General features: G+C 39.0%; 4 protein-coding genes across 4 annotated transcripts in view; 1 reads left to right on the plus strand and 3 right to left on the minus strand.

Moving 5' to 3' along the window:
• LOC111666969 (sodium/potassium/calcium exchanger 1-like) overlaps window positions 1-6291 on the minus strand; it is an 8004-nt gene extending 1713 nt beyond the window's left edge. The window contains exons 1-8 of the mRNA XM_023422504.2: window positions 5038-6291; window positions 4165-4224; window positions 3776-3884; window positions 2225-2305; window positions 1147-1235; window positions 721-978; window positions 544-633; window positions 87-253 (exon numbers count right to left, since the gene is read on the minus strand). Coding sequence (XP_023278272.1) covers window positions 87-253; window positions 544-633; window positions 721-978; window positions 1147-1235; window positions 2225-2305; window positions 3776-3884; window positions 4165-4224; window positions 5038-6108 — 1925 coding nt within the window. The 5' untranslated portion in view covers window positions 6109-6291. The remainder of the gene's footprint in view (window positions 1-86; window positions 254-543; window positions 634-720; window positions 979-1146; window positions 1236-2224; window positions 2306-3775; window positions 3885-4164; window positions 4225-5037) is intronic.
• Window positions 6292-8481: 2190 nt separating this feature from the next.
• On the minus strand, window positions 8482-12278 carry LOC111667025 (sodium/potassium/calcium exchanger 1-like). The gene is made up of 5 exons (XM_087178305.1): window positions 10675-12278; window positions 10104-10361; window positions 9938-10027; window positions 9511-9671; window positions 8482-9366 (listed from the first exon to the last, which is right to left on the minus strand). Exons 1-5 carry the CDS (start codon window positions 11584-11586, stop codon window positions 9150-9152), a joined length of 1638 nt encoding a protein of 545 aa, XP_087034431.1. The 5' UTR covers window positions 11587-12278; the 3' UTR covers window positions 8482-9149.
• Window positions 12279-12408: 130 nt separating this feature from the next.
• Window positions 12409-18572, plus strand: ints14 (integrator complex subunit 14). The gene is made up of 12 exons (XM_023422478.2): window positions 12409-12541; window positions 12969-13255; window positions 13785-13892; window positions 14031-14186; window positions 14527-14645; window positions 14760-14902; window positions 14994-15086; window positions 15526-15670; window positions 15810-15943; window positions 16266-16384; window positions 17607-17672; window positions 17775-18572. The coding sequence occupies exons 2-12, from the start codon at window positions 13034-13036 to the stop codon at window positions 18006-18008; spliced, it is 1539 nt and encodes a 512-aa protein (XP_023278246.1). The 5' UTR covers window positions 12409-12541; window positions 12969-13033; the 3' UTR covers window positions 18009-18572.
• The window catches only part of hacd3 (3-hydroxyacyl-CoA dehydratase 3), a 4138-nt gene continuing 880 nt past the window's right edge, over window positions 18295-21552 (minus strand). Inside the window, exons 2-11 of the mRNA XM_023422479.2 lie at window positions 21401-21443; window positions 21243-21316; window positions 20977-21141; window positions 20768-20813; window positions 20427-20537; window positions 20185-20312; window positions 19956-20068; window positions 19408-19514; window positions 19191-19322; window positions 18295-19101 (exon numbers count right to left, since the gene is read on the minus strand). Of these exons, the coding sequence (XP_023278247.1) occupies window positions 19025-19101; window positions 19191-19322; window positions 19408-19514; window positions 19956-20068; window positions 20185-20312; window positions 20427-20537; window positions 20768-20813; window positions 20977-21141; window positions 21243-21316; window positions 21401-21443 (996 nt within the window). The 3' untranslated portion in view covers window positions 18295-19024. The remainder of the gene's footprint in view (window positions 19102-19190; window positions 19323-19407; window positions 19515-19955; window positions 20069-20184; window positions 20313-20426; window positions 20538-20767; window positions 20814-20976; window positions 21142-21242; window positions 21317-21400; window positions 21444-21552) is intronic.

Genomic DNA, 21552 nt, shown 5'->3' on the forward strand with positions numbered 1-21552 from the left:
TGAGAGACACAGAAACATGAGAAAAATAGCAGTTAACTACCATCATTTCTTCTTGAATTGTGACTCATTAGGCTTTTGGAGCTCACCCCACAGTGATGTCAAAGATGTTACTGCCCACAGAGCTGGACACAGCCATGTCCCCGAGGCCTTTACGTGCCACAATCACACTGGTTATAAGGTCAGGGATGGATGTCCCTGCGGCCAAGATTGTAAGGCCCATAATCTCCTCAGAGATGCCGATGGTCTCACCCACCTACAAGGTCAAACCACAATTAAGTGTTTTCACTTCTTCTGTATGAAGTCAGGGAGGTTTTTTAAAGTATATTATTTTCAGCTTCTCATTATGGGGAATATGGTCCTTAATAAAAATAAAAACACTTTTGGTTATTATATATACACACATAAATAATGAGTGTTATTGAGAAATACTCAAATTTAAAAATCTTAATCACACTGTATTTATGTGAACTACGCCACCTGGTCACACAAATGTGTGAAAGCTGAGTTTCAAATCTCATCTCGAGATGTTACTAAGTAACTGACCTGATGGGCCCACCACACCATGAGGTAGGAGAAGATAGCGATCCACATAATAGAGCCCAGAAAGGTGCCCACAAAGAATTTTCTGGATTTCTGTTGTGTGGGTGATGTAAGAGCAAAACACAGTGTTCAGACATTTGGGACATCACATCTGGTCTCAGAAATGTGTCTGTATCTCACCTGGTTACGAACATCAGGAACTGTGAGCCACAGAGGGAAGACTATGGGCAGCAGGACGAGGTACGTGGCTTGTTTACGGGGTGTGTCAGGCCACTCTAAAGACAGAGGCTCATCCTCTTTCTCCTCTTCTTCCTCATCTTCATCATCATCATCATCCTCATCTTCACTGGACTCATCGCTGTCCTCATCGCTGGAGTCTTCATCGCTGTCAGAGTCTTCTGAGCCCCTTGACCCATCCTCTCCCGCTGGCACATCGTCCTGAAGTGTTGGGGAAAGACATCATGATGGAAGTCAGCAGAAGCAAAAGACGCCTAAAGAGGCCATTTGCCAAAAGTTGTAGCTCTGTACTTTGACTCTTACATAAACAGGTATCAAAGACTGACTTCTGGGCTTTTTGATAACCACCAGGGCATGGTTGGAGAGTACCTTCTTATCCTCTGGCTGCTCCTTCTTCTCCGTCCCTGTCGCTGCGGGGGCCTCTGGCTCTTTAGTCTGCTCAGTTTTTTCCCCACCATCTGCAAAAGGAATCCCAAACATTCTGCGCATTTCCCTCATGCCTCTGACTCATTCAGCTATTAGCTATATAAGAACTCCCTAACTAAGACTGTAGGACTGGTCATATTGAGAAATGCAGTCAATGTGATGTTAGGACTGACATGATATATGAGGTCACTGTCATGTCTTCACAGGTGTATGTTTGGGGATTTTATTACATGCTCCTGTAGGCACTTTGTCTAGTCTTTAGTACTCTTCTTTAGTACTCTGAATATGTTGTTTTTATATAGTATATTGTACCTGTGTACAATTTAAAGTAGTCCTTTTGTGTTATTTACACATCCTGCATACACTTAATATTTTACTACCCACCTACAGTATGCTGCCAGGCAGCATAAAAGGATGCTAAAGACACATTTTCCCAGAGGGGATATCTTCTGGAAGAAGATACTGGAGCCTCCAAACTTGCTCCACCAGACTGGGTATCAGCTTTATCCATCAGGCTGTCAGGGTGCCTCCAAAATGTCTGGACTGTAACTTACATGTCCAACAGCCTCAGCCTGAACTTGTATACAAACATATACAAACACGCACACATCCATACTCAGCACAAGCCACTTTGTACAGAATACTACTTAAAACTGCAGCTAATTACTCATCCTGTGCAGGACATATTACTTACACATCTTTTACACCACTATTTGCACTATATTTATTACTATATTAATATGTTTGTTGTTGAGTGCTTGACTTATAAATATCTAAATTCTTAGTATTTTTTTTTGTATTTTATATCCTAATATAACACCGGGGTCTGGGAGAAACAGCATTTCACTCCTCGTATGTCCTGTACATATGGCAGAATTGACCTGACTCAGACTCATGCATGGTTTATTGAGAAACAGTGCTTTGTAAGCAAGTAGCTTTCAGGGTCTCTTCATGAGCAGACTCTGAAAGCTTAATGAAAGGCATCTGATCAGTGGCTGACCATCATATCCTTCCATGTTACCTTCGCTTTTGTCTTGAGTTTTTCTTTCTGACTTCCGGCTAGCCACATTATTCAGAGTCTCAGCCTTATCCTTAAATTTCCCTACAAACAATCAAACAAGCAAAAACAAACTCAGAATGCTGTGGTGGATTACTCAATCATGTGATAACAATTTGTATAATTTCTCAGTGATATATAGAGGGCAAAGTATCAGTCACAGCAATCATGAATTAAGCACAGAGCAAAATAAAGGCAACACAACATCAAAAACAACACCAGCAGCGTAATCCTTAGCTCAGCACAGAGCAATGTCATGGAGGGAAAAACAAGCTCATCAAAGGAATTGCACAAGAGGCACTGCACAGTACAAGACAAGATGGGAAAACTCATTATATTGTACGTGAATTCCACTGCTACTTTGGCCATTAGAAACAGCAATTTGTTTCCAATGGACGTGTAAAGATAGAAAAAATGCATTTACAGTTTTTTTTGATCCAATATCCTCAATTAAATACACCCACACCGAGCAAGCAGAATTTAAAGCAGAGGTTTATACACATAAGTGTGGAGGTAGAAACTGCAAACATCTATTTTCCGTATTACATTCAAAGCATTTCAACCTTTTAAAGCTAGTTTTTCTGTGCTCATATCCCCCAAATATGAGAAACATATTTGGTTAATGAAATCGTGTTTGTGTCCTTTAGTTTGGCAGCACGTTATTATTTAGATAAGTTGAGTAAGTCACAGATATTTATAATGTCGCTCTGATGCATCTCTGTGTCACTAGTCATCTAAGATAAAGAAAGTGGGTTGAAGCAGGATCTGCTAGTTGTGATCCAGATTGTGTGGACTCATTCAGAAGCTGATTATTGTACTCAAGTAGTGGAGTGTTTGTTTCCCCAAGGGCTGAGAGATGAGAAAATCAGGAGCCAGGCCCACAGATACAAAAATTAGAAGATACAGAACCATGGCCAGAGAACGGGAAAATGAGAACATTGCTGTAATTTAACATTGCTGATCCTAGTGATGTTATGATCATCATGGCATGATACGCCGTAAAGCAAACACTACTAATCTATCAGGAGGAAAAAACTGTGGGAAAGCTGTACAGAACCCATCCATGACCATATTGTTTAACTAGCAATAATTACATCTTCTTACTTCTCTGTATGCTAAGTAAAAAAAATGAATCACTTCTAGGAATGCATTTGAATTATATCATAATAGAAATTAATTTCATTATATATATATATATATATATATATATATATATATATATATAAAATAAATGTGTTCAACCATGCCTATGTTGACTTAGATCATAGCTTAGTGTGTCTTGAGAATCTTCTTTATATTTCACTGTGGGCCTCCAAATGGATCCCTCCATAGGCTGAGATAGGTATTTATCTGCTTAGTTTCAATCTGGACTTAGCGCTGCATTCATTTGGGACACTTTGCTAATCCATTTTACTATGAGAAGTACGTAGTCCCCAGACACTCATTGTGAAAACAGTTTTAAAGACGCACAGTTATCAATCGTCAGGCTTGTTATCACAGTGATATGGTACTCACCCTCTCCCAGAGGGTCTAATGTATGGATCATGAGCTGGAAGATGGTGTTTCTCATGGTGCTGTTGTGTAAAGAAGCTGAACTTCCCCCTCGCTGAAGGGATGGCTTTAACTGGGGAAAAAGATGGCTGAGGTCACAACAGCTATACTCACAACAACAGACAGTGACACATCACTGTAGGAAAATCATGTCAGAGTGGAGGCCAGCCTTGTATTTTTTTCTTTCTAGACAAGTGCATTTACACACGCCAACATTTGAAGGGAGGCTTGTTAGCGTGATGTTCTATAAATAGGAAAGCAGAAAGCTAAATAATATGTAAAATAGCAAGTAAATGAATGTTTAAAATTTTTTCTTTCTTTTGTAGTTGACTAGTTGGTTGATTGATTTTTACCTTTAACAGATTCTTGTCCTCTGGAGCAGGAGGAGCATTATCTTCATCGTCCCCACTTGTCTGCGTGCAACAATGTTTTTCAGTGATAATCATTCATTGGTTGAGATAGACTAAAGTTGTTTAATTTTTGCAAAGCTTAAATATCAGTATAAACTGTATGTTAGTGTTATATGACAGAAAAAAAGTATGTAGTGTGTCCTAAAATTACTGCTCACCTCATTAAAAAAAACTTGTATGTAGTCATGTATGATGTGAAGCAGTATTTTCACCAGATGTAATAATTGCATTTGCCCCTTGGGAACCTCAGCTGCAGCGGTATATCCAGCTCAACAAAAGCCCTGAGTGTGCACAAATGCTGTAGCTGTACTTTGTGTAAATTAAGCCTCAATCACACTTACCAGGGTTACACACAGTATATGTTGATACTACAGTGTCTACAGAGCTGTGGCTCCTCAAGGGATTAGTTTGCTGCAGCTGATCAGCTTTGGTTCACCAAGGCCTTTGCTAGTGTCATTTCGCTCTTTTGATATGATTTGCATATAACTCCACAGGTGGGAACAGCAGAGATGTTGAGTGATGAGTAATGTGGCTTTTCCCTTTCAGTAATAAACCACACTGTTTGTGATGAGCATGACAGAATGAGAGACAAAATTATGCATGCGTGAAAGCACAAGTTTCACATCTGAGCATATGGATCTTTTGTATTGAGTGCCAAGTTATGTGGTAGTATTGTTTTTAAGTGCCATAGCTTTATTCTCATTTACATACTACATACTGTGTAAACACCTAATAATGTGGTAGACATGAAAGATTAGAAATACCAGAGTATAGATCTATAATACATACGGCCATCTTCATCACAGTAGTGCTTACCGTTTCAGGTTCCTCCACAGCAATGACTTTAACAATATTCTTGTGTTTGTAGAGTTGGGTCTTGACGGCCTGCTCTATTTGCACATTAAACTTCATGAAGATCACATAGACAGTGTAACCAGCCACCAGCATCATGCTCTCCCACCACATTATGACATTATCCAGGAAGAAGATGATGAGCAGGATGAGGTCAAATATGTAGAAGGATACATCTCTGAAAAGTGGCCACCAGGTCAGATGAAGTACCTCCCGAGAAAACACTGCGCACATTCCAATTACAAACAAAATGTTGAAAACTGCTGAACCAACTATTGTACCAATGCCCACATTGCTGTGGGCGATGAAGACCCCTATCAAGGAGGTAAAAAGCTCGGGGGCAGAACCTCCGGCAGCCATGAAGGTGGCTCCGGCCACGTCATCAGAGATGGCTAACTTGTCCGTGATTACTCCCAGGGCAGGAACAAAGAACTCATCACAGACAATTGCAAGTGACACAAACATGTATATCATCCCAAAAATGTGGAGGATCACCCATCCTCGTCTGCGGTCTTCAACAGAAAAGATATCCTCGGGGTATTCACCCTTAACATGTGGAGCCTCACCGGGAGAAGCTGGAGTGATGGTAGTTACAGGAGGAGCTGGAGTGATGGTAGTTACAGGAGGAGCTGGAGCTGGTGTTGGTGTCTCCTGTGGAGGCTCAGGGGCCACGTAGATGCAATGCACAATAGTCCGCTTTGTGGTTGGCAATGGTGGAGCTTCAGTGGGGGTGGATGCTTTCAAATCTGAAGTTGTATCCAGATGACTTACCGCATGCATTACAGGCGTTGTTTGATCTGTGGCCTCTAATTCATGTCCTGCAGTGAGAGGCTCCTCAAGCCCTTGAGTCTCCACTGTAACCTCTTCAACCCCATCTGTTGAACCCTCCACAAAATCCTCTCCAATCTGAGGCATTGGCAAAGGCTCATACAGTCTGGCACTGATGGTCAGCTGGTAGAGGGTACAGAGGAAAACCCCAGAGAGGAGAAACAGGACCCGGTTCAGCTGCAGTCTCTTCCTTCTTGTACAGTACATTTTTCTCTATCTTGAATTACACTGCATAAATTTGGTTTTGGCTTTGGTAGAGGAGAAGTCCTGCTCTCTCCCCAGCATACCATGGGATGACAGAATCTAATACTTCAGTGGTGTGATTCATGTCACATCCTCAGCTCCTTGGAAAACCCAACCTATTGTAAATGAAAAGAAGCATCAGCGATAAAATGACATTTAGACAGCAGGTGGTTGAAAACATCTGAACTGTTACAATACACTTCATACATAACTGTCTGTCATGGCATTATTGATAAGCCCATTGAGAATCTGTTGTGACTACTCATGGGTTGTTATTTGAGAAAGTGAACAATTTGAGTGACAGAAAAGAGAGACACAAACACCAAGCAAACGTAAAATATAAATGCAATGAGAAACAAATGGATGATAGCTAAAATAAATATATAAAATGTCAAAGGATACAGGGTTGGCTAATTTCCTTATCAACTGCAAAGAGAACAGACAAAATGAATGCATTTTTCTCACAAATGAAAACTTACCACAGAATGATTATTCTAAATCAGGGGTGCAAAAATCTCCAAAAGCAGATTTCCACAGCTGGATATTGTGGCACAAGTAAAAGTCCAAACTGTTGCCAGTGGCCAAAGGGTTATGTAGGACGCAGGACAAGTCTTCACAATGGATCAGCATAATACCTAATACCTGAAGTCTTCTAAGAGGATTATGTGCATTGTCTCACTCTCACTATATCATGAGCCTAGCATAGTAATATTTAATTTAAAGCAAAATAAAAATTGTGCTTTAGTCTAATATAGCATTAGACTAAAGCACAATTTTTTATTGCATAACTTTGTTGTTTTCGTTGAATAACTTTAGCATAAAAATTATTTCATAGAGTCTGACACTAAGTCTGACAAACAATCATAATCTGAACTTGAATAGCTAACCTTAACGTACAATGTGCAAAAGTCAATACTATTATTGTCGAAATTTTACTTGCAGATTTTTGATTTTTAATTTATTATGTAAATCACCATGTAAAATATGTATCACATAGGAACTATTTATTTAGTACAAAGTTTTCACCCGGACGTATATGGTGGTGCACATTGCAAATGATGGCATGAGAAAAATTAAAAGGTTCTTTAGGAAAGTGTTTTTTCTCCAATGACAGTTTATCATCTGCCTTACGAAAAGCTAAGTGAGCAGTACTGCTGGCCAGACAACAGCTTTCAGAAGTGATTATTAATGGTACGTGTTAGCTTTGGACATCAATTATTGCTGTTGGGTCTTAAAGAACCGCAGCGTAAAACTTAAACTCTCAAATTCTGGCACTGACACATTTTTCATGTTTACATTTGCATTTGGAGCGTTGTAACCCAGCTATCCAACTTGTTCTGTCGTGTAGCGAGCAACTTTGATGCCACTTATCTTTTTTTCTTTTTTTTAGATTAGTTAATTCTATGATAATTGTTTCATTAGAGAACCAGCTTCCACAGCGCAATACCTTGGATACCCTGGGCGTGCTTTCGTGAGCTGAGCTCAACCTGTAACCCCACGAAATAATGTAGTTAAACTTTGGTCACTTGTCACAAAATCTGTTTTATTACACTCCTTGCACTTCTGCTTGTGGTTTTTGGATTGGAAAAGGCTAAAAATATTATGAAAAATAATACTACTAAACTATAGAATATACTACTAAATTATTACACCTTGCAGCTCCAGATGGTAAATCTGGTGATTTATACATAAAGGCTGATCCTTGATATACGATATTAAGAACTGATGAAAGTACTAAAAAATATAACTGAAAATAACAACAATAATATTGTAAACAATACAATACAACTAAATGTAATATAAACAGAAATATAAAGCTTTATACTTACACTGTGATGTCAGATACTCATGCATTTTGTTATATGGGGTTATGTTTATTTATGTACCTCTCTGTTTTTGTCCTGCAGGTGGTGCTGGTAAGCTGTATTTGTACACATCATACAGAACAAGGGCCACAGAACATCCTAAATCAGATGTCCACTGCATCACTATTACAATATAAAAAATAGTAAAAAGCAGAGTGCTTATATTATACATTAAACAATTAATATCTCTCTACATGCATACATGCATGTCATACATGAAATGCAGATGTTGTCTATATAATTCATTTTTACATAATTTAATACACAGACCATTAGCAAGATCAAATATGATCTTTTTCATTTTTTTCTTCTTGGCTTTCATTAAGCAATAAAATTATTTAGATATTAGGCACAAGATATGTATACATACTGTGGAGAAAGAAAAATGGGAATAAATGGGATTATCAAAAATAATATATATATGGATGTGTGTATGTATGTGTTTAAATATATATATATATATATATATATATATATATGTATATATATATATACAGGAAACAAAATCCAGCAAGTGATTTTTAGGGTTATTTTTTTTTTTAAAAAGACTATTTTTGATGTAAAAAAATGTGGGTAAATATTACATAAAATCTTATGGTGAGTCAGATTATTTAAAATAGATAGTAGAAGGGTGAAAATGACCAAATATATCTCTGCCTATACATTTCAAGCCTTTCCACTTAAATCACAGGTCATATTTTGGGAGTAGGCAATGCTGCAGCAGGTTTATGAGGGGAGGAGAGATAATAGCTCTGCACGGAGCCCAGTAAGTTATCTTCTCTTTGCTGGTGAAACAATACAAATGTTTCTGCAGCCTGTGGGCACATTGCATCCTGTGTCCAGTGACCAGCTGACTCACATCAAGCAATCCTAATTGCTAACCCTGAATGTTACAATGTAATATAGATGCAGAAGTAGGTTTTAATGTGTTTGGATATTGCTTGTGTTTGGATATTGCTGTAAATGTCGGCATTTAAGTAGATATACTTTGGTCTGTGCCTGTGCAAATCAAGGAGTAATTGTCAAAAAAAAGAAAAACATATACATAAGCATACAAAAGCATAAGCAATTTCACGAGCATATATAAACATATACAAAAACTTTATGCCCTTTTGCCCACCCAGGGAAGTTAATGTTGTGCTACTGCACCATCACACGAAGCAGGAGGAAGAGAAAGTAGAGCAGGAGCATGATGCAACCCAGCAGCTTATTCATCTTCCACTTACAGGATGCAATGATGATGACAAAGAGGAGCATGAGGAAGAGGAGCACGACGGCTAAAAGGAGCCCATTGCTGCTGACAGCCACTGGAGCCGAACTGTGAATGGATGAGTACAGAAGCCATGGGACTGGCATGCTTTTGAAAGGGAATGGAGCAAGAAACACCCAGAGAGAGAGAGAGAGAGAGAGAGGGAGAGAGAGAGAGATGAAGAAACCTGTCAACTGTATGTTAATCAGTATTTCTTTTTCAGCCATGACACATCAGGCTATAGAAACTCACCCCGCAGTGATGTCAAAGATGTTACTGCCCACACAGCTTGATACGGCCATGTCTCCCTGACCTTTACGTGCAACAATCACACTGGTAATGAGATCAGGGATGGATATCTCTGCAGCCAGGATGGTCATAATCTGATGTGAGATGCCGACGGTCTCACTTATCTACAAGAGTGAACAAGCATTCAGACTGAATAGAGGCTACAGAATCACTGTTGTTTTCTGCTATTTGACTGATTAACAATCCAAACCTAATGTGAGTTTCAATACACAGTCACTGTTTCAGGAAGAATTTTAACAGAATTAAAAAAAAAAACTTTCATTTGATATCAAAATAGATTTTTTTTTTACACTCAGTTTCCTGTTTGCACCAATCTTTTTGAAACATTTTTAATGGATTTAAAAAAACTTTGGTATCAGGATTTACTGACCCGATAGGCCCACCACACAATGAGGTAGGAGAAGACAGCAATCCACAGAATACAGCCCAGGAAGGTGACCACAAAGAATTTTCTGGATTTCTGTTGGACAAAAGCAAAAACACACAGTTGAGGCATTGTATGCACCACTGATCTCAGAATTGTGTCCATGCCTTACCTGTTTGCGGACATCAGGAACTGTGAGCCACAGAGGGAAAACTATAGGTAGAAGGAAGAGGTAGATGGCTTGTTTACATCGTGTGTCAGGCCACTCTAAAGACAGGGGCTTATCCTTTTTCTCTTCTTCTTCTTCCTCCCCGTCTTTGTTCTCACAATCATTTTTACTGGACTCATCACTGTCTTTATTGTTTTCTTCTTTATCACTGTCAAATTCTTCCGGGCCCCCTGACCCATCCTCTCCTGCAGGTGTGTTCACCTAGGAACAGACAGGTATGCTCTTCATGACCAGTAATAGTAAAATAGTAGTAGTAGCAGGATTAATTTGCTGTGGCTGAACAGCTTTTGTTCCCCAAAGCCTTTACTAGTATGACACTTGCAAATTTTGCATATGAAGTCACAGTATATGTTGTATATCAGTGTTGTGGAATGCAACTGAGTTAATATGCTTAAAAGCGTTTGGTCAACTTTGTTCAAATGGCTGAAAACCATTCAATAGTGACTTTAATATTTCTCCCTTACTTGAAAAAAGAAAAACAAATATGGTCATGTTTTGTCACAGTAGTGCTTACCTTTTCAGGTTCCTCCACAGCAATGACTTTAACAATATTCTTGTGTTTGTAGAGTTGGGTCTTGACGGCCTGCTCTATTTGCACATTAAACTTCATGAAGATCACATAGACAGTGTAACCAGCCACCAGCATCATGCTCTCCCACCACATTATGACATTATCCAGGAAGAAGATGATGAGCAAGATGAGGTCAAATATGTAGAAGGATACATCTCTCAAAAGTGGCCACCAGGTCAGATGAACTACCTCTCGAGAAAACAACGCACACATTCCAATTACAAACAAAATGTTGAAAATTGCAGAGCCAACTATTGTGTCAATGCCCACATTGCTGTGGGCGATGAAGACCCCTATGAGGTAGGCAAAAAACTTAGGGGTGGATCTTCCGGCAGCCATGAAGGTGGCTCCTGTCACATCGTCAGAGATGCCTAACTTCTCTGTGATTACTTCCAGCGCGGGAACAAAGAACTCATCACACACAATTGCAAGTGACACAAACATGTATAACATCCCAAAAATGTGGAGGACCACCCATCCTCGTCTGCGTTCTTCAACAGAAAAGATATCTTTAGGGTATTCACCCCTTTCACCTGGAAGTGGTGGAGATTCAGTCGGGGTGGATGCTTTAAAATCTGTAGTTGTATTCAGATGATTTACCATATGCATGTCCAGTGTGATTTGATCTGTGGGCTCTAATTCATGTGCTGCAGTGAGAGGTTCCTCAAGCCCTTGAGTCTCCACTGTAACCTCCCGAATCCCTTCTGTTGAATCTTCTCCAAAATCATCTCCACTCTGAGACACTGGCAAAGGCTCATAGAGTCTGGCACTGATGGTCAGCTGGTAGAGGAAAACCCCAGAGAGCAGAAGCAGAACCTGGCTCAGCTGCAGTCTCTTCCCTGTTGCACAATTCATTTTATCCTACAGAAGCAATTGTATTATCTACAAAAAAACAAAACTGCATGAGTGGACAATGGTGAAGTCCAGCTTCCTCATAGCAGACCATGGAGTGAAAGAAACTTCAGCAGCATGATCTGTGTCACATCCTTCGATCACTAGATCATCCAACTTAATGAGAAGCAAATCTGAGGTGAAAGATCAATTGAGATAAAATTATATGTAGACAGCAGGTGGAGCAATTCAGTTCTATTGAGACAATGCATTACAATACCAACAAACAAAACTATGCATTTTTAATCACAGATGCAGGCTTACCAAAAATATCAAAAAGCAGAGTTGTGGTTGTTGGTTGGAAAAGTCTTCATCATAGTTTAAGTCTTAAAAGGATTATGACAGTGGCTCATTCTTATACATAAACTAATCCCTGAAACGTTGGTTATGCAGCCTAGTAGTCATACTACAGTATTTACTTACCAGCCATAAACACGCAATAACAGTGTGAGCTGTCTCACCTTTAAATAGGAGCTACTTCCTCGACCAGTGTCTTTGCAAAACTACCTATCCAGTTATTTAAATCCATCGCTCCAACCGGATCGATATATCCAAAAAGGTCAATTGTGTACTTTAGGGACAAAAGATTTTCCTCTTGGGAAGAAAATTTTCTACGCATCACTTCTTCAAGTCGTGAGGTTATTGCACAAAACAACTCATCTTTGTTTTCTTACCAGTCCGTTTGAACTGACATCTTAACTTTAGCCTTATATTTATAATGTGCATGAGTAAATAGCCGTGTCGTTGAAATCATTTATAATTTTCCCTGCCATTTTATTTTTATGTAGATATTTCAGAACAAAAATATGAAAATTTCCTCACTTAGGAACTATGTGGTAACATACACTGGTTTCACACGGACGGAAGTAGTGGTGCACACTACAACACAAACAGTGGATGGCGAGAGAAACATTGAATGGCACGTATAGATATCTATTTATATATTTATTTATTTATTCAATTATATATTGACATTGTAAATATTCACGTTGTGGATAACTATCTTCTTACATTCGTGAAATAATAACCTGGACGTTTCTTCAGTTGGGTCTTCCGGCGTTGTGCTGCAGGATGCTACCGTAATTTAGCCAACATTAGCTAACAGTCCTCTGCTGTGACAAGTTATTTCCTCTGTAGTTTTAACGTCGTTAAATCTTTGTTGTTTAATGTAGACTAACTCCAGTGTATTGCACGATACTGGAAGTGACATTAATGCAGCTACTGCAGCGAAATAACTGACGTATGCTCTTTTTTTAACATGACCTCCATAGACAGTAGGAGAAGCTATTAAATAGTATGTGCTGGTGTTCTCTCAAAAGTCATATTCTGCTTTTCTTTTCCTTCAGCGGGAGCACGCTGGAGGGTACTTTAAGTCCACTGCATTATTGTGAGTCTATATAAGCAGCGAGCCATGCCTACCGTGGTGTTAATGGACGTGTCACTGTCCATGACACGGCCAGTGTCACTGGACGGCAGCGAGGAGTTTCAGAGGAAGAACCTGGCTGTCCACGGACTCAACATGTTGTTTGAACACATGGCCTCAAACTACCGCTTGGAGTTCACGGCTCTCATGGCCTTTTCTTCCCTCTGGGAGCTCTTGGTGCCTTTCACCAGAGATTACAATGCATTACAGGTAAAGTGCTCCTCATGATGAGTCTTAAGGAAAGGTCAGAGCATTTTTCCCTCGTCTGAGTGTTGCCTGAGTTTGACCTCAAAAAAGTAAAACTTAGGGGAAGAGTTTTGAGGGTTTATTTCATAAACATTTTTTTTATTTGTGAAAAGATGATTTCTCGTCAATCACGATCAGATCAACAAGTCAATACTTCAATTTGTTCAGTTTGTTCCTGCATGAATCACAGATCTGGTGCAGGGTACACTGAGTCTCTCTCTGAGTAACAAAAGTTTGACTGCTTATATATATATATAATTGAGGAATGTGAGTAACCGCTGTTAGACCTAGAGACCTTCACATCTGTGTAGCCTCATAGCTGTCACTTTTATTACTTCCAACCCTTCCGGGGGTCCATGATTAAAGACTCTAACAGATGTAGATACAACATCAGGCAACAATATCACATTAAAGTCGAGACGTGTAGTGAATACTTTTGGTGTCCTGCCAAAGTTATTTACAAGCAAAACAATTCATACCTTACACTTTGCAGGAGGCTCTGAGCAGCCTGGAAGACTATGACAAGACCTGTGTTGAGTCAGCTCTTAATGGAGTTAGTAACGTTGTACAACAGGAGTGGGGCAGTGCCTGTCCCTGTCAGGTATGTTGGCAAGCCCACTGTATAATATCCCCACACTTCTGAATTTATTTTTGATTAAATGAAGCTGGTGTGCAGCTCTCTGTACATATTTGCTACATGGTTACATTGTGTTATATACCTTCCTCTTATGTCCTACAGGTGATGCTAGTTACTGATGGATCTCTGGGTATTGGGAAGGGTTCTCTACGCCACTCTCTCCAAACACTGAAGCAGCGTGGGGATGACAAGAAGTTCCCACTCCCTTTCCCTTTCCCTACCAAACTGTACATCATGTGTATAGCCAATGCGGAGGAGGTACTGATTCACCCTTTTTTTGGATGCCAGGTCAACATTTTGTTTCCATTTACTTTCATCTTTATCCAAACCTAGCCAGTGTAATACCAAGAAGGAAATTTAATCAGAAACATGCAACCAGAAGTAGCTGCTCATGTACAGGAAAAAAGTTTGACAGTTGTTTCAACTTGCCTTTTTGAGCCAAGAGACTAGGAATTCAGAGATCCATAGTGATGAGTATTCATGACTGTGCTCATAAAATGTCAATGACTAATATTACAGTGACTTGTGACTACAGTGGTTATGGGTCATTTGGAATTGTTCAGGTCCCATTCCCTGAATTGATCTTGTGTAATTGCAGTTACAGATGACAGATGCCATGGACAACTTGGAGGAACTACTTCGTCTCAGTGGAGGGGACGGACAGATCTTCACTATGGAGGGACCACTTTGCATGAAGAGTGTACAGGCAATGTTTGGGTAAGACTATTCCTGGGGAAATAAACTACTTTTTCATAATTTTTTATATGTTTGCTAAGGCACCTTTTGTACCATTTTACACTTTTTTTTTTTTTTTCCTTTTCATGTCTCCAGGAGGCTGATTGATTATGCATACTCTCCTTTCCATGCGGTCCTACACTGTGGGAACCTGTCCTCAGACGTTCAGGTGTTCCCTCGACCTGAGCCTATCGTGGTGGATGAAGAAGTGGAGCCCATGCCACGAACAGTCAATACAGGTATCCAGCTAGCTTTGAATTTATTGATTTAAAGTTTAATTTAAACTTTATTTTCTTCCAACAAATCTTCATTCTGTTATGCATGTTTCAGATTTGGAAATTGTGGGCTTCATTGAAATCGCTGATATTTCCAGTCCCCCTGTGATATCCAGACACTTGGTATTGCCTATTGCTGTAAACAAAGGTAAGAGTTAAATATTTTTGTTGTGTTTTTTAAAGAAAAACTAAACATTCATAGACAAAACAGTTATACGTCATGCCTCATGGCTGATTTTCACAAAAAACGTTCAGATTTTCTTTAATGGAGCAGATCATGTTCAGATTTTAATTTCAGTAATAGGAATTAAAAAGAACAATGAGGAGAAAATGTAAACAAGCAGCATGAAATTTGATTAAATCAATTTAAAAAAAACAAAAACCTTATAAGTAGTTAAAGCTGTTTTTAAAGCAAATAATATTTTAAAACCCAGTTTTTGCACAGATGATTGAGTTTTTCTGAAGTTCACCTTCCATATTTAACGTAAACACACAATTTTACTTTATATACCAAAATGAATGAGCTCAGTATACCACGTCACCTTTTTATGGTATTATCAACTTATTTTGTTTGTGCTTGATTTCAGAGGTGGATGAAGTTGGCACAGGAGCCACAGATGAGCTTGAGGAGGAACCCTCTGCCAGTCAGATGGCAGGCAAAAGTCCAAATTTTTGTGTGCTTTTACATGGCAGTCTGAAAGTTGAAGGAATGGTGGCACTGGTCCAGCTAGGGTGAGAATCAACAGAGTTGATTATATGTAATTTATTTGAAAGAATTTAGTGAATTTAAATATTAAGACACCTGCATAGCAAAATGAGTTTATACATTTTATGAACAAATAACTTAAATATAGTTTGCTTTTTTTCTCAGGCCAGAGTGGTACGGCATGCTGTATTCCCAAGCAGACAGTAAGAAGAAATCAAATCTGATGATGTCTCTGTTTGAGCCTGGTTCAGAGCCTCTGCCTTGGCTGGGCAAGATCTCACATTTGGGACCAATCTCAGGTAACCTGCTGCAGACTTGTCAGACAAGCAAACGGCAAGTTTTCTGCATATATACAGCAAACTTATAGAGTCTCCTTAGCTTACTGTTTACAAACTATCTGCTCATTCCTGAGGGCATCATTTTGACGGAATGACATATTGTGAAACTGCGGGTAAATGACAGTCTATTCCTAAAGAGCAAAGGCCTCTTTGTACTTGTATGTGTACATAATCAGGCAGTTAATTATTACACAGATGTGTAACAAAGTTGAACTTCTCTGACTGTGATACCATAGAGATACTGATTTCACAAATATGTTTCATGACCTTTGTGGTATTTCAGAGGCGGCAGAGAATCCCTATGGAGAGGATGACAGTAAGAGTCCTTTTCCCGTGCAGCCATCGGTCAAACGCAGCTATGCCCAGAATGTGACTGTGTGGATAAAGGCCAGTGGACTACAGGTACAGTAAAATCACTGAAACAGGGCACTGTTGTTTGTTGAAGTCTTTGGACAAATGACACAAAAATAAGATGAAGTTAGTAGCTTTTAATTCTGCTGTCAGAATCAGACAAAATACCTCTCAGAAAATGAAAATGCCACCACAATATTCAGGATGAGTTCACTTAGAGTAGGTAGATGTGTAGAGGCCATGAATTGTGTTCACTTAATGTATTGCAGCTAGGACATATTACAGTTAACAATATTCACAAATTCAATAAGAAATCAGCCTGGACAAGACAAATTAACTAACACATGAATTAAATGGATATAACATGAACATACTGAGATACTATTATTATTATTATAATTATCATTATTGTTGTTATTATTATTATTACACAGAGCTAGTATATATTACTAGTTACATGGTGTAGATGTAATCATTCAGTTAATGGGCCTTTTTCACAGACATTTTGACTTGTCATCGTAGGAAAAGCACAGGTTATTAATAACATTTATGATGGCTCCATTCTATTCAAGGGCCCCACAAAGTATTTGCATGTACCATAAATTAAAGTACTTCAATGAATCAAAGAATGAGATATATTGTACTGTGCGCGGTACTTGTCACTGAAGATAACGCCTTTAAATTTTAACTTGTCTTTTTGTCACAAATGAACTCCAGAGGTGCATAAAAAGCAGCTTCTTGCATGAACCTGATATTTCAATCTTTCCTTCACCTTGGAACAATTTGATCAAATTGTATCACAAAGCTCTGGGCAGGCAAGTAAACCAAGCTGGCTCCCATGCAGTGTGTAGAACCTACCTTACCTCTTTGCACTGGACCTTTGGTAATGCTTACTGATGATGCGTTCATGTCACATCTGAGTTATCATAGTTTATCTGACTTGTAATTGACGTCTAACATTAGCCAGAATCTGTGGTGAAACGTAATTACAACCAAGTTATATGGACAAAGTCTTACATTTCAAATTCATAGTGTTTTAACTTTCACACAGTTAGCTCTGTAATCATACAACTGTTCTGATGACATTAACACGGGAATCTCTCTCATCTCTACCATTCATCCCATATGATCTGAACATGTCATGAGTGTGTCATTGTTGAGATATATTGTTAGAGCCTTTACCATGTGTTTAGTTTGAAGGAGTACCTGAACAATTACTACTCAGTTTTGCAAACAAACTCTTTGAGGGTCATTTGTGCTTGTTATTTAACAGACTGATGTTCAGAAGATTCTCAGGAATGCAAGAAAATTACCAGATAAAACTCAAACCTTCTATAAGGTAGGTTTGACTGAAAATTGCTCAGACTTGGAATTACAGCTGAACTATGATTTTCTTTTCTTTTCCTAATTTAAGTAACTGTTTTGTACTTTCATCTGTCAGGAGCTCAACCGTCTGCGCAAGGCTGCCTTGGCTTTTGGTTTCTGGGAGCTCCTGAAAGGAGTGGCCGATCTGCTGGAGAGAGAGTGCACTTTGTTGCCGGACTCGGCCCATCCTGATGCTGCGTTCCAGCTCTCCCATGCCGCACAGCAGCTCAAACTGGCCAGCACTGGTGATTCCCAGTATGCTGCTTTTGATCACAACATTGCCCCCATGCACACCGAGTTCTCAAGCTGAGCCACATCTGAATTAGTAAAAATGGACTAAAATATTGCAACTTCAGCCTGTGTGGACCGATGTGAAGAAAGCACCTAGTGTGTGCTGGATGTTGTTTCAAGAATTCGTCAAAGGGTCCGCTTCAAGTTTATGGAAATGAGTCGCGATGGATAACTTAAAACTCCACTGTGACACTGCCTAAACATGGCAACACATACACGATGAGGTATTTGTAAAATGTTTGTGTGTACATATTTTTTTTTTTTACATGTTACTTTGTAGGATCTTTTTACACAAATTAACCAGATGTAGATTCCATTTTTATTCAATGTCAGATAACTGCCAAATTTACAGGAAACCTGGGAAATGACTGTTATTGTTTGCTTTCAAAATTTAGGTTACAAAATAATAAAACAGCAGTGTGAGGAAGGGATACAAACAAAACTTCTTCACAGCAGGTTATTGTTGAGCAGGACGGACACAAAACACTCTTTGTATTTAAGCAGTCACAAGTACAATTTTCCCTGAGGTTTGTGGGACGGTTTAGAAACGTGGAATAATAACAAATACAGTATTTGTTGATAAGGTTGTTACTCTCTTCATTTATACAGAAATTACTGTGTATCAAATGACTATAGTATTCCCTGATCAGTGCTTGTTATGTAGTCAAGCAAAAATACCACTGCGTTAAACAAAAAACTCAACCTAGATTAAAAGGAAAAAGAAATACTGTATCACACAGGATTACATGGTCTGTGACTGGTTATGGGTTAGTTTACTATTCTACAAAATTCACATAAGAGAATTCAATCAATAGTAAGTGAGACCGTCTATGCAGTGATGAAATATTGCATCATCTTTAGGATGTTCATTTTGACCATAAAGGAAATCATTGAGAGCAAACAGGCTGTGGAAAAGAAAATATCTTCAACATCACTGATTTGACTGGACCATGGTTTGTGAGGATCATATAAAAAAATCCTCCAGAAAATTAGCAGGCAGCAAAGGTGTTTGAGGATTATTGTTGGTGCTGAAGCTCAATTTGCTTTCCTCTTCTTGGTACGGAAACGCCTCTTCCTCTGCTTGTAAAGATGACGAAAGTTGATAAAAAGTCCTGAGGGGGGAGGGGGACCAAAAGGTTTATATCAGAACATAATATTTGTTGAGTGATTTTAATTATTCATGTTTTATCTGGAGACTTACCCAGAAACATGAGAACAAGATAAAGGTGCAGGATGTAAGAGAAGCTGATAGAGGTGCCGATGGCTTTCGGCAGAGGAATGCTGAAGAGTTTGGTTTCGTAAAAGATGGGAATGGATTGTATAACAGCAACAGCTACATGAGAGAGGGAGATGAGATAAATGTTAGTATTTGTATGCGGAGAATCGTAATTAGTGCAGAGAGACGTAAAGAAGCTCACCTTCAGCTAAAACACCTAGTGGGTACAGTGGTATCCAGATTGTGTACCGCAGCCATGTGAGGGTTTTCCACTCTGTGTCAAAACAGCCCAGCATGTAAAATGGATACCTGAAATTGGCACATCATGTCAGTTTTGGGCAGGAAACACAAGTTGTGTTGCTCATTAGCTAACACGACAATGTAGCCTAAGTGCCTGCTGGTATGTTGCACCCATCTGCAGCTTGGTAAAACCTAACTTCAAACTTTTGTGTGTAAAGTTAAGTCTGGTTACTCTTGATGTGATGATGCTGCACAGAGTGGATTTGTGTAGTAACGCTTTACTGAAAATATTCTTCTGGTGTCAACAGCCAATAATGGTTTTATTTTCAGACTTAAATGTTTGAGTGGAATCAGACTAAAAGGACAATAATTTGATATATTTATTGTTTTCTGGTGTGATTTAAAAAATATTGGTTGTATACAAATGATTGTGAGACTGACTTGAAAATAATAATCAGTTCTGGAGTTAATTCACATGACTGACCAATGACGAGGCAGATGCATACTTACCTAAAAATCTCGATGGCGCTCCACAGATAGAAAACAAAGAACACAACTGGCTGGTGGTGCATTTCCTCCAAACTACCAAAAATGATGAAGAGGATAAAATTCCTTCCAACCACCTAGTAAAAGAACAAAAGCCACAAAAGCACTTAATAATAAAGTAATAGTTACCCTACAAATGTTGATAATCTGTGACCCCATGAAGCCGAAACTCTGGCACAGGAGCATCACATACCTGTATAAGTGTTGGAACAACAGCTGTTCTGACTACACCAAAAGCCGCGTTGAGGACCTCTACTGCTGCCAGGATCTGGCAGAAGAACATCACATCCGATATAGTGTGAAATGTGTCGTAGAGAGAATCTGAAATGAGAGTAGTGTTATAAAGGATTGGTCTTACCAGGTTTTTGTGAAGTAACTGAACAATGAAGGAAAAACAATGAGAGACTAAGCTACAGCAGAGTTACAATTTCTCACCTTGGCCAAATATAAAGAGGCGCACAGTCATGTTGACAAAGATCCATGAAAAACCAAGAAACTGTACCAGGTTATATACAAACAAAAATCCTGTTTTCAGGCTGACAAACCCTGGAACATTTCAAAGAAAAAGAACAAAGTCATGATAAAAGACTGCTACCCAAAGGTGAAAATTAAAAGAATAACTTCTCATCAAACCTGGGAACTAAATTGTTAGATTTAAGATAAACAGACATACATTAAGATATACTTGAGTTTCAATTTAAGTTTTTTTAATTTGCAACACATTTTGAAACCACCAACTAAAATAGACATTTCATGTTGTCAAGATTAGTATTCACCTTCCTCTTTCTGCCTCAAAGCCTTCAGTTTGTTCCTTTTCTCCTCCTTTTCAAAGTTAAAAAAAAACACATTAATACAAATTTTCATATCAATGGTACAATCTTTACTCTGATATTAGGATAATGTTGACATTTTGTCAACGCTGTCAAATGCACATAAGTCATGTGTGAAATGTCCCAGTGAGTTAAAGACACAACTTTAATCCCACCTTTTCTCGGATCTCCATCTCAGCATCTGACTCATCCAGCCAGCGGTCAAAGTCAGGTGCCAGGAAAACGGGTTTACGCTCCTGTACGGTGAGTCTCTCCCACCAGCCACGCTGCTCTTTCCGCACTGTGATATTTACCTGCCGTTGTGTGGACTTGTGGCTCACCTGGGCACACAGGTTTATTTGAGAATAGGTCAGCAAAACTAGAAAACATGAATAAGAAAGAACAGTATATCTCTGTGACCAGTTTTAAAATGGGTACATACCTCTGGCTTCACTGGTGAAAGAAACTCCAGGCGGAACTCATACTCATTTTGTCCTTTTGCACCATGGCCCCGGGCTACACACAGTGCCATATGCAGTGTCACAGATGATACATTTTTAACATATATACCTAGTCAGATGCAAATGAAATGTTTGTTACCTCTAAACTGAAGGATGCTTTCCTGTACATGGACATCTATATTCTGCAAAAAGAAACAGAGGCAGATCATGAGCTTACTTCCTCTTACAAAGTTAGAATTTGAGCATCAAATCGAAACAGAGACAATACTGGAACTGACTGATAACAAAACT

The sequence above is a fragment of the Seriola lalandi genome, unplaced genomic scaffold (assembly GCF_002814215.2).
Source record: "Seriola lalandi dorsalis isolate HSWRI2012SDOR001 ecotype SW California unplaced genomic scaffold, Sedor1 jcf7180002054682, whole genome shotgun sequence".
NCBI lineage: Eukaryota > Metazoa > Chordata > Actinopteri > Carangiformes > Carangidae > Seriola > Seriola lalandi.